This window comes from Felis catus, chromosome D2, assembly GCF_018350175.1.
Source record: "Felis catus isolate Fca126 chromosome D2, F.catus_Fca126_mat1.0, whole genome shotgun sequence".
NCBI classification, from domain to species: Eukaryota; Metazoa; Chordata; class Mammalia; order Carnivora; family Felidae; genus Felis; species Felis catus.
Window position 1 is genome coordinate 59,454,896 of NC_058378.1, and position 12,679 is coordinate 59,467,574.

The 12,679-nt window shown below is 40.5% G+C and overlaps 1 protein-coding gene across 5 annotated transcripts in view; it reads left to right on the plus strand.

Annotated features, from left to right (window-relative positions):
- SLF2 (SMC5-SMC6 complex localization factor 2) overlaps nt 1-12,048 on the plus strand; it is a 49,711-nt gene extending 37,663 nt beyond the window's left edge. For 4 of the 5 annotated variants that reach the window (XM_003994324.6, XM_011287462.4, XM_019813733.3 and 1 more), the window contains 2 exons: nt 2,697-2,765; nt 5,835-9,130. In XM_003994324.6, the coding sequence (XP_003994373.1) occupies nt 2,697-2,765; nt 5,835-5,870 (105 nt within the window). In that variant the 3' untranslated portion in view covers nt 5,871-9,130. Of the gene's footprint in view, nt 1-2,696; nt 2,766-5,834; nt 9,131-10,487 lie in introns of those variants that run through there. The other variant, XR_006587228.1, reaches the window with a different exon arrangement.
- The last annotated feature ends 631 nt before the right edge of the window (nt 12,049-12,679 follow it).

Consider the following 12,679-nt stretch of genomic DNA (forward strand, 5'->3'; position numbering starts at 1 on the left):
TACTATACTCTCTATTCTAAAGCTCCTGACAGCTAAGGAGAAAATTCTTCAGTTCTAATGAAATTTATTAGCTTTTGTCCTATTGTACAAATTAAGACTTTTATGCTTAAGTGAGTTTCAAGGGTTAAAAGCATTGTTTAAATAAATATATGTTTTAAAAGTGGTTATAAAGTTTTGTGATGGTTGAAAACTTTTGTTCATAGAGAAGAAATAGGTTAGCTGTTATTCTTTGAATGCTCCATTAGAGGATATATTAAAAAGGATTCTTCAGATTTCTCAGTTCTACATCACCCAGTCTGAGCTCTAGGATGGAAAAGGTTCAGTAAGCTTGGTAATAAACTTTTTTCTTAAAAATTTAGTATATTCGGGGCGCCTGGGTGGCGCAGTCGGTTAAGCGTCCGACATCAGCCAGGTCACGATCTCGCGGTCCGGGAGTTGGAGCCCCGCGTCGGGCTCTGGGCTGATGGCTCGGAGCCTGGAGCCTGTTTCCGATTCTGTATCTCCCTCTCTCTCTGCTCCTCCCCCGTTCATGCTCTGTCTCTCTCTGTCCCAAAAATAAATAAAAAACGTTGAAAAAAAAATTAAAAAAAAAAATTTAGTATATTCAAAGACACTAGAAAAGCAGAATATGATAATGGAGTTAGGAAAGCAACTTTAGTGTTAATAAAATGATTTGACGGTTTTTTCCAAAACAAAAATAAGTAATACTTTTTTTTAAAGCTTTTTCTTCTAAGGATTTTTTTTTATTCCAAATCACCTTTTAGCATTTGTAATGTAAAGCTGTGGGGGTTGTTTTGCCACTGTGTTTAGATAAATCATTAAATGTGAAGTTTCAGCTTTGTAACTTTATATCTTACATTAATTAGCTGTAAAGTTTAACCATTTCAACAATGCCTGTTTGGATTCGGTATGTGTATTTATTTTAGTAGATTTAAGTTAAATACAAAGATGAGCAGCTAATGAAGTTGTATCAGATTGCAGATTTTCAGAAATATGTAGGGGATAGCTCTTTGCCTTAGAGCGGAAACCGTAGTTTCAGAGAAGCACATGCTTTTGAACATTGACTCGAGTTACTGGCCCGTAAAACTTGGTGGTAGTGGCTGTTGCTGACAGATATGCCAAAAGAGGAAAGAGGACCACCCAAGTTTTCTGTTTCTTAAAGCCAAGGGTCAGGATAGACTGGTGCCAGGGCTTCTCTTACTTAAGAGTGGAGAGAGCACAGAGATGTATGGAAATTGCTTCAGAGGATGGTTCTGCTGAGAAGTTGCCTCTTCACAGCCCGTAGTAGAAAAGGTGATTGTTTTAGAGAAACTGAATCTGCCGAACTCTAAAGGGGAAGTGGGGGGAAACAGACCTTAAAGCAGCTATAAAATTCCTGACTTGTTGAAAACATTTTTCTCAAGCAATTATGTTTAAGAGCTTATTGAGTATCTCTAGAGCGGTTGAAAAGTTTGACTATCAGACAGTCTTACTAAACCTTCAAATGCAGGAATATACTTGGTACTTAAAGAGGATTCATAGCGACGCCTGGGTGGCTCAGTTGGTTAAGTATCCGACTTCAGCTCGGCTCAGGTCATGATCTCATGATTTGTCAGTTCGAGCCTCACATCAGGCTGTCTACTATCAACACAGAACCTGCTTCAGATCCTCACTGCCCCTCCCCCACTGGGGCATGCTCGAACGCACTCGCGTGCGCTCTCTCTGTCTCTTTCTGTCTCTCAAAAATGAATAAGCATTTAAAAAATAATAATAGGGGTGCCTGGGTGGCTCAGTCTGTTACCTCGACGTGGGTCCAAGCCCCGCATTGGGCTCTTGCTGACAGCTTGGAGCCTGAAACCTGCTTCGTATTCTGTGTTTCCCTCTCTCTCTCTCTTCCCCTCCCCCACTCGTCCTCTGTCTTTCTCTCTCAAAAATGAATAAACGTGAAAAAAATGTTAAAAAATAATAATAAGATTCATAGTACTTTGCAGATACCTAGAGAGACGTAACAGTGAATCTTGGATGTTCCAATATGTGGAAAGGAGCAAATGACAACCATTTTTGTGGCCTCAAGTCTTTCAATTTTTTTTTTTTTCCAACGTTTATTTATTTTTGGGACAGAGAGAGACAGAGCACGAACGGGGGAGGGGCAGAGAGAGAGGGAGACACAGAATCGGAAACAGGCTCCAGGCTCTGAGCCATCAGCCCAGAGCCTGACGCGGGGCTCAAACTCCTGGACCGCGAGATCGTGACCTGGCTGAAGTCGGACGCTTAACCGACTGCGCCACCCAGGCGCCCCGGCCTCAAGTCTTTCAAATAGAAGTTGGAAAGGCAGGGAACAGCCAAAGTCTTCGGGCCTATAACAAAGCCCACACTTCAGCTTCTCTATGTGGGTGTTCAAAAGCCAGCATGTTGAAAATATAAGTGTCTTGAAGGCAGGGAATATGTTTTTCTCTGGATGATCTTTGGTAACTAATGGGAGAATAGAGTCTTAAGCATTCGGTAATTTAGATTATGGTGATCAAGAAAAGTCTTATTAATCACTATGATTTGAAAGCCAGAAGATGAGTAGTTTATTTTCTCTTTCTTGACAAAATTAAGTTGAATTGTTGGGTGTGGGCCTGTCATAACTATCAGATAATTTGTATAAAACATTAAATTGATTTTAGTTAAGAATGTTTTGATCTGATCCCTTTTCCCCTTTTTGATGTTTTAAGGTAAAAGACCTGGTTGCCAGGATACATGGAAAATGGCAGGAAATAATCCAGAACTGTCGGCCTACTCAGGTGTCATTTTATTAAACAATTTTATTTTATTCGTAGTAGTTTTGCTAAATGGCATTTCTTCATACTGTTCGTAAAAAATATGACAGAGCACTTGCTTCTTGGTATCTTAAGATAAACTGAAAACTCCCATATAGTAGTGTGTATATGTTTTTTAGTTTTTGTTTGCTTTATATTAATTTATTTCCAGAGACTATTGAGCCCATTTTAAAATGTTACATTGCATCAAAAGGGGGTTATTTCTTCAGGAGCATTTTTCTTTACAGTTTTACTGAGATAAAATTCACGTATCATACATTTCACTCATTTAAAGTGGTCTTTAGTATATGTACTGAGTGGTGTAACCATCACTACCAAATTTTTAATATACTTTAAAACATTTTTGTTACTCTAAAAAGAAATCCCAGAACCCATTAGCAGTCACTGCCCATTCCCCAACCACCTGAATTTCTATTACCAACTCTTCCCAAGCCTTAAGACAACCACTGCTCTTTCTGTCTGTATAGATTTGCCTATTCTTCACATCTCATGGATGTGAAATGATATACTGGCTGGTCTTTTATGACTGGCTTCTTTCACAACCTGTTAGGTGAATCCAGCTACCACATATGTCCCTTCTATTGCCAAATAATATTCCATTGTATGGATATATCTCATTTGATTTATCCACTTTTTAGATGAACATTTGAGTTGTTTCCACTTCCTGGCTATTCTGAATAATACTTCCATGAATAACTTTACACAGGTTTTTGTGAACATGTTTTCAAATGAAAAGATCTGGGGTGTATACCTGGAAATGTAATTGCTGAGTCATATGGTAATTCTGTGTTAAATGCTCTGAGGAATTGCCGGACTGTTTTCCAAAGTGCACCATTTTACATTGCTACCAGAATGTATGAGGTTTCTAAGTTCTCCGCTTTCGTGCTGGCACTTGTTGTTATCTGTTGTTTTTTATTATAGCCATAGTAAGGTGTTAAACAGTAGAATCTCCTTGTGGTTTTGATTCACATTTCGTATGCTTGTTGTCCATTCATGTAGCTTCCTTGGAGAAATGTCTGTTGAAATCCTTTGCTTGTTTTTTAATTGGGTTTTTATCTTTTTATTATTGAATTGTAAGAATTCTCCATCTGTTTTTGGGGCACCTGGGTGGTTCAATTGGTTAAGCATCCAACTCTTGATTTCGGCTCAGGTCATAGTTCATGATCTCATAGTTCATGAGTTTGAATTGTTCATCGGGCTCTGCACTGATGGTGCAGAGCCTGCTTGGGATCCTCTCTCTCTGCCCCTCTCCCCAGCTCATTCTCTCTTTCTCAAAATAAATAAATAAACTTAAAAAAAATTGGGGGTGCCTGGGTGGCTCAGTTGGTTAAGCTTTCGACTCTCAGTTTCAGCTTAGGTCATGATCTCACAGTTTTGTGAGTCCGAGCTCCGCATCGGGCTCTGCGCTGACAGTGCAGAGCCTGCTTGGGATTTTCTCTCGCTCTTCCTCTCTCTCTGCCCCTCCCCTGCTCACGCTGTCTCTGTCTCCCTCAAAAATAAATAGACTTAAAAGTTCAAAAAAAAAGAAAAAGAATTCTCCATTTGTTCCAAAGACAAATCCCTTGTTAAGTATATAATTTGCAAATATATTCACCAGTTCTTTGTGTTGTCTTTTCATTGCCTTGATGGTATCACTTGTTAGAACAAAAGTTTTTTAACTGTGATGAGGTCCAGTTTTATTATTTTTCCTTTTGTTACTTAGGCTTTTAGTGTCATATCTAAGGGGACTTTGCTTAAGAGGGGCATAAGCACCTGGTATTAAATTTGCCATACTGTAAATTTGCCTTTTACATACAAACTAACTGATACGTTGTTGTCTAAAATGATGCTTCTCGGAGCACCTGGGTGGCTCAATTGGTTGAACATCCAACTCTTTTTTTTTTTTTTTTTTTTTTTTAATTTTTTTTTTTTTCAACGTTTATTTATTTTTGGGACAGAGAGAGACAGAGCATGAATGGGGGAGGGGCAGAGAGAGAGGGAGACACAGAATCGGAAACAGGCTCCAGGCTCTGAGCCATCAGCCCAGAGCCCGATGCGGGGCTCAAACTCACAGACCGCGAGATCGTGACCTGGCTGAAGCCGGACGCTTAACCGACTGCGCCACCCAGGCGCCCCGAACATGCAACTCTTGATTTCAGCTCCAGTCATGATCTCATGGTTTGAGGAATCAAGCCCCGCTAGGAGCTCTGCGCTGATAGCACAGAACCTGCTTAAGATTTTCTCTCTCCCTCTGTCTCTCTTTGCCCTTGACCCACTTGTGCGCACGTGCTTTCTCCCTCTCTCAAAATAAACATTTTTTTAATACGTTAAAAATAAATAAAAATGTGATTTCTCAAATTCTAATATGCACAGGCATCAACTTGCTGAAATGCAGATTTTGACTTGATAGGTGTGGAGTGGGACCTGAGAGATGCTGCGTTTCTCACAGGTTCTCAGATAGATGGCAGTGCTTCTGGTCCAGGGACCATAATTTCAGTAGCTAGGACCTAGCAGTTGTTTATATTTTATATCAAAGCAACAGGAACAGTGAAGATTAATTAAGAAAAGTAATCTCTGTATTTTGTATTTTAACTCTTTTGCTGTAGTTGCCCTTCATAAGATACGCATGCTCTGTTAGAGAAGAAACCTTTGAGAAATCTTAAGCTGATGAATGTTTTGTTGTTGTTGTTTCGGTTTCTAATCGCGAAAGATTTTAGGCTGGCCATCTTTGCTAATGTGGAATTAAAACAAAAGAATTTAATACCAAAACTTTTATATTAGTCAGCCTAACATTTTACTTAATCTTCTCAAATGTGATTCTCCACACAGGTGTTGGTGAGGAAAACATCTTGCTTTTATTTTATACTTTTTTTAATTTAAAGTTAGACCACAAAATGTGAAAATCGATTACCATAAATTTTCAGAGAAACATACAATATAAAGATGTTACTGCTTTTTTTATCAAAAGCCTGTTTGATGGTTAGTTTTATAAGGATTAATTCATAATCTGACTTCACTTTGTCCTGTTTCCCCCCCCCCCCTTCCCTTTTCTAGGGGCAGCTTCATGACTTCTGGGTACCAGATTCTTAACAGGAGTTGAAGCAGCAAAAATATGAACCAAGAGAAATTCAATAAGAGTTTTTCCTAGAGGAGTAGAAAGAATACTACAGACTCCAGTGGAATGCTTAGAAAATGCGCTGCAATGTGCCACTTGAATGTCTAGTATGAAGCTGGTAATGAAGAAATTGCCGTTTCTGAAGCAGACATGAAACGTGATCTGCTTAATTTTAAGGCAACTGGCCTTTTAAAAAGAGCAGAATCCTATAACAAGAGGGGAGGGGTAGAAGCAGCTAATAGTTGCATGTCGAATCTGCCCCTATTAACTGCTCTTGTTAAATTGTAAGCCAGTTATCCTTTTTTTTTTTTTTTTTTTTTTTGGATTGTATTTATGGCACTTGGATAATCACAGGAAATATGTAGGAAAGGGTTTGGACCAACTTGAGCAGTTGGACATGGAAATCAAGACCAAGTTCCAGTTGAGTTTAATTTTCTCTTGGTTATTTTAGGACTCAAAAAGAAATCTTAGAACTGAGTTTAATAACAAAAAGGATAAATCTTTTCTGTAACTCCTATAAACCACAGGGAGATTTCAATCCATACATTTTCCTTCACTATTCAAGATTATAAATCTGTTAGGTTTTTAAAATACATTTAAAGAGTTGAGAAACACAAATTTGGTATAGTGTTAGATCCTCCTTAAGGGGAAGAAGTTAAGCTATAAAATAGTATCTCCGTTTTTATGCCAAAACATTCATATGCCGTTTGTTTTGGATTCCTTTTAAGTGTATATATATTTTTTAAATACTGGTTAAATCTTAGATCCTTGGCTAAATCTTAGAATTCTGGCCCTTGGTTAGCCATATTACAGAAGTCTATATTATAGAAGCTTAACGATCTGGACAAGTTTCCAAAAACCTTACTTTTCATGAGTATATGAGCTTGGTAGAGACCTGGATGGAGTTTATTCTTTGGAATATTGCACACGTTGTGTGTGCTTGTATTTTAAAGTTGTTGCACTTGAAAACCACAGCTGCTCTAAATTCTTAAACACTGGAAAGCCATCCTTTGGTTTAAATGGTGGAGGGTTAGTAGAAGTGCACATGCTGATCTTAGCCCAAGGGCCCTTTGAAGCCTTTGGTAGTAATAGACTCTTACTAGCTAACTGAAAAATTCTTTTGTTGATTGTCCTTTTAGGACGGTTTGTTTCTTGAATGAAAATGCCAACTTTTTTCTTTCAATGTTGACTTGGATGACACTGCTTTCCTGAGCATTCTCATGTCTCCAGTTGTGGTGGGGGAAGGACGATGGAGAGGAAGGGAATTGGACTGCGCGTTTATGATTTGAGAGGGGAGAAAATAAATTTTGACAAAATAGCTTTCTACCTCTAAATTGAGGCTTAGGAGAAAAAAGCATTTTATCTTAAATTTATCATTTACAATAGTATAAATTGTAACTTTTGAGCCCATGTCAGGCATTGAGCAGTTAGAGATTTTATAGGGAAGACTTAGTAAATCCAGTTCCCAAGAACCCCAGCTGAATGAGGCTCCAAGAGTCAGACCAACAAAAGTTTTATTCTGTGTTGAGTTTACTGGTAAGAATATTATTATCTTGATACTACCTCTCAAGGGTATTATTAGAAAATGCCACTTATGGTTAATGAGATAGATACAAAGAGTTCTATTTGACAGAAGCTTGAAACTCTGGCATCTATCTGCCCAACAATGGGGGCTTTCACTCTTTGTAATTTAATACTTTGTAGATACATTATTTGTGTGTAATTTTATAAGTGTTCATATTTTTCTCATTTTGCATTGTGTAAAGTGTACAAAATCTCAAAGTATAAAATACTGCTTATATTGCTTGTAATTACAGTGTGTAAATATTTTCTAATCGTGTACATTGACGGGGGGACAAGTGGGTTATTCAGGTTTTTTTTTTAAGTGACCCTTTTGTATCGCAGTTTCAACAGATAACTGCTCATCAAATTTAAAACCACTTTGATACATTTTTATTTAGCAGTTCCAATAAGAAAAGTCTCTATTTTTAATTGCCTTTCTTCATTAGAGAAAAAGACTTCATCTGTCCCTTTAAAAATGGCCAGACATCGGTTTGGGCCCTTGTATTTATGACTCTGGTTAGATATCTCCATCTCCAGGTCATACTCCAGTCAGTATTTGCATTGGGTTCTCATACAAATCCTGTGATTCTCTTCTAGCACAAGTAGCCCGTGACTTTTCTCCCAAATCAAGGATTATCCTTCTCCCTCTTGAGTCCCCATGTTTTGTCTCCCTCCTGCTGTTGTTGCCCAGCGAATGGGATGGTAGCGGGGGAGAAGATGTTCATTGCACAGAGAATGTCAGGCCACTTTTGGGACTTGGCAAACAAAGCTTGCACTGAGTGGTGGTGTGTTTGGCAATATTACTGTGCCAAAAATAATCTTGTCTAATTTTCTGGATATGTATGTCAAACTTATTACCCTTCTTGCAAGCTAAAAATTAAGGTACTTGTAAGTGTTTATGCTTTTGTGTGTAACTGTTTGCCTTTTCTAAACTGTTTTTCTCATTATCAGAAAATAATAATTCTATTCGTTATATCATGTTAAGTGAAGAGGCTCTCTGTGCACAAAACGCATCTATGTAGCAGTAAAGTAACAGCATTTGTACATTTCCTATCTCCTGATGGCAGTGGTGCCTTTGTCACCTTTCAGAAGGTTGGCGTTTGGTTTTGTTTTGCAGTACAAATAATAGCTTGCTTTTGACTTCACAAAAATCTCCCCAGATGTAAAAGAGAGATAAAGATGTGTTGTCATCCAGGCTCAGTTAGAGCATTTGCATTTTTATTTCTATCAAAACAAGTATAGTTGGTGGGGACTGGCCAGTAATAATGTGTGGAGTCTTTAAACCAAGGGTAATTTTTAAATTTAAAAATAAAAAATTTAAGAGGTGACCCATTAACAAGTGACTGAGTTGGAAAATTAGGGAAGGGACTGTCCTGGTTTGTCTCTAAGGAGGCAAGATTAGGGTACCGGTGGCTGGGCATGTAGAGCATGAACCGTGGTTGTTATTTCTTACTCATTAACAGTGTTGGTGCACCTCATTATCTGTGCATTTGTTTTCCCTGGGCAGTCCTGTCAGTGAGTTAATCCACCAGCTCTTAGGCAGTTCAAAAGTAAATGCAGATTTCTTTTCCTCTTTCCTTTTTTTTTTTTTTAAAGATTTTTTTACTACATCTTGTTTAAAGTCCCATGAATGTATGTGTGTGTTATTAAAAATGCTTTTTCTCAGTTTGAACATGTGTTTGGTAATATTTGTTTGGGAGTGGGGAATGGTGAAGTCTATGGAATGTGCTGTTTCTTCCCCTGCCCCATCCCCTAGTTTTTAAACTGAATTTTTTTCCCCTCTTGCTTTGGATTCTTCAGTCTGTCTTTTAGCTTGATGTCTCCTATTTCTGGAAAACATAAAGCTATGGTAGCACACAGTTCACTTTTACATAACCCATATAATAATCTGCTGCATACTTGGCAGTCAGCAATTCAGTAATCTCATTCTTCCATTACCCCATTCACTAGGTTCATCAACAACTATTGCGTACCTGCTACATGCTAGGCACTCTTGAGGATTCAGTGGCGAACAACACAGAGCTCTCCTGAGTCTTACCTTTCTGGTATCCAGGTGAAAATACTTTGGTGCTCAGCAAAGTGGACCGGAAAGGAATACCATTGGCCTGGCTCCCTTGTTCTAGAGCCCAGGGCAAAGAAAGGAGAAGCCATACAATGCAGAGGCAGGGCTCGGGACCACCTCCAACCTGGCATGCAGATACGGTTGTGGGTATGCCAGCTGAGGGGAGACACAGGTTGACGACAACTCACAGGAGAAACTGTTAATGAGCTTATAGAAGGGTTACCAGAGGCCTCAGTTTCCAGAACCATACCAGTATTTCTGTCTTCTGACAGGCTGGTTTGGAGGAGACCACTTGTGAGCATTTTAGAGGTGGGAGGAGTGACAGCCAGGTGGAAGCATAGGTGCTGCCTGAAGTACAGAGAGACAGGCAGTACAGCCTTGTGCAAGTTAAGAGCCTTGACCTTGACCTTAGTCCTGACCTCAGATCCCAGACTGACCATGCCAAACCCTTGATCTTTGTCAAGTTACTTGTCTGAACCTTCACTTCTTCATCTGTTAAAAGGAATAATAATGATGTCTATCTCAGAACTTGTGAGGATTAAGTGAACTAATCCATGAAAAGTTCTTAGCAAGGTGCCTGACATATATGCTAAGTGTTATTATTTAGCTCCAATTCAAAGCTCTTCTCAAATGACAGCTAAAATTGAACTTAAGGCACTTGGTGGGAGCGGGGGTGCAGTTCACTGACATCTAAGCAAACCAGATATTAAAATTGTAGTGTGGGTGTGCTCTATGCCTTCTGACAGCTTCAGAGGCTTCTCTGTCCAGCTCTGTCTCTACTGGTTAAAAAAGAATATATATATATATATATATATATATATATATATATATATATATATATATATATGAGTTTGTGACGTTTTTTAGGACTCAGCATGCTAATACTGAGAAGGGGTGGTGGTTGGTGATTTTCCAGCATTTGTGGACATGTCCTGACACTCCCTTTTCCTTGCTAACCATTCCCCAGGCCGGAGTCAAGAGAGGGCAAACCAGAAGGCCCAGCTTTGGGTCTGACTCCAAGACGACTGGCTGGGAGGAAAACTTAACAGGCAAAACAGGCTTCTGAGGCACAGTGGAACAGTGAGACTACAGCATTGGTGCCCTGGTGACAGTCCCTACCGAAGAAGCACCTCAGCTATACATATGGCCAAAGTAAAGATCACGCCACCCAAAGGGAGAGTGCTGGGCAAACCAGAGGTGGAGATGGCAAAGCAGGAACAGAAATGCTGCTGCCACAGTGAACAGGAAGCAGGACAACTTGACTAGGCCAGAGTTCTTTGCCTCAGGGAACCTCTGCTCAAGTTTCAGGAGTTCATACCTACCCCCTTCACCTAGGATCCCTGCTACAGTGAGTAACTGCTCTGTGCGAAGCCTGGAGCAAACACTGGTGTGTAGGTGGCTGAGGACAACAGCCACTTTCTTACAGTGGAGTTGGGGACAATAGTCTAGCAAAAACAAAAGCACGTTTTATGTTCCGTGCTTGTGAAGTACAACAGAAGGTTTTCAGATGGGGTCCTCTCACAGCCACCCTGTGAAGCAGCTGGGGTTAGTGACTTTAAGGATGACTAACGACCTGCTCAAAGAATGCCCTGCCTGTGTCCCAGGGCACAGATTCATGGCTAGATTAGGGTTCGTTTCTTGCTTTGATTTTGAGCCGCCTCCACTGTCGGTATTCCCCTCATTCATATTTTATCAGCTTGATTGCAGAGAAGAGCATGGTCCATCAAAGGGGCTTCTCATAGAAAGTTCCATTAATTGTCATGACATCTGATCGTTTCATTAGGTTCAGAGATTGAAGTGGAAGGACAGCAGAGAGAAATGGATTGTGATCTAAATCTATATTATCAGAGATACACTGCTCAACTACTGTCTTGCAAGCGCCATGCTGGAACTCCGCATTGTAATTTACACATTTTGTTCATTTGGAATGTGTGAGGTTCTGAGTCTGCCATCGTACGCCTTGGAGGAGAAAGGCTTGCCTCACAGTGTAGGCAAGTGGGATGCTAAACTTGCCACCACATCACTACAGCTGCACAGGTACCTGAAGTCAGCGCTGTGAGTTCTGTGAGAACATGAGCTGCGTCTCTTAGCCCACTGGGCCCCTGCAGTTTCATTTGTCTCCTGTCTGGTATGATGGGGCTAGCAGCCTTCCTGCCTTCCCTCCACTGTCACCCCCAACCCACTTGCCCACAGGACTGCAGATTTATTTTTCTTAGCCATGGCTTTCCTGGACTTCCCAGCGTGGACTTCCTTGATCTATCAGGATTTTCTTCTGTGGTCTTTCTGGAACTATTTGCTGACTTTTCCCTTCTAGTTCCCACTAGGAGCCCTCCCATCTCATCACATCAAACTCACTTTTCTCTTTCACACCCATTCCCTTCTGCCTACTCCTCCAGTATACGTCTGTGCATGTTTCTGCCTTTGATAATTCCCCTTCAGGTTTACCCTGTATCTCTCTTCTCAGGTTTTTCCGGTACAGATTCTCCTCTCTGTAAACACAACAGTGAATTTCAAGGCCAGTTACTTAACCTCTTAGAGCCCGTTTTTCCATCTATAGAATGGGGCTATTAATCCCTCAGGACAGAATGAGGGTACGGTGTTTTTAAATGAAGCCTGATAGTCTTTGTAAGTGTATGTGTACGCTTTACCATATGCATTTCTCTCAGCTGCCTCCCTCTCCGCATACACACACATCCTATTTAGAGTGCTGGGGAAGTGGAAGTGTAGCGTGGGCCCTGCTGTCTAGCGATCTGGAGTCACACACAGCAGCCCAGACTACAAGACTGTGTATGATGAAGTGCCAAACTAGCTTTGGGGGATATTCAGGAAAGAGGGGTGACATGTCTTTCCCAGGGTCCCTTCAGTTCAATAATGACAAGAGCCACTTGAATCTTGTTCACCTTCTCTCAGGCCAGTGTTCACCTGCCTGTTCCCTGACCCCCTGCCTCTCCAGAGCTCAGACACCCAGGTACCTGCAAGAGTCAGTTACCTATGTCCCTGTGGCCTTCATCATTTAAGTCCTGCTCTTAGGCCCATTGCAATACTGGCATAAATGATGGAGGGAGGAGCAGGCCAGGTCATGGCTAGAGCTCCGGTTTGATTCAAACCCTAGAGGGGTCTTAAACAGGCCCTGAGGCAGAGGCATGGCCTGAGTTGCAG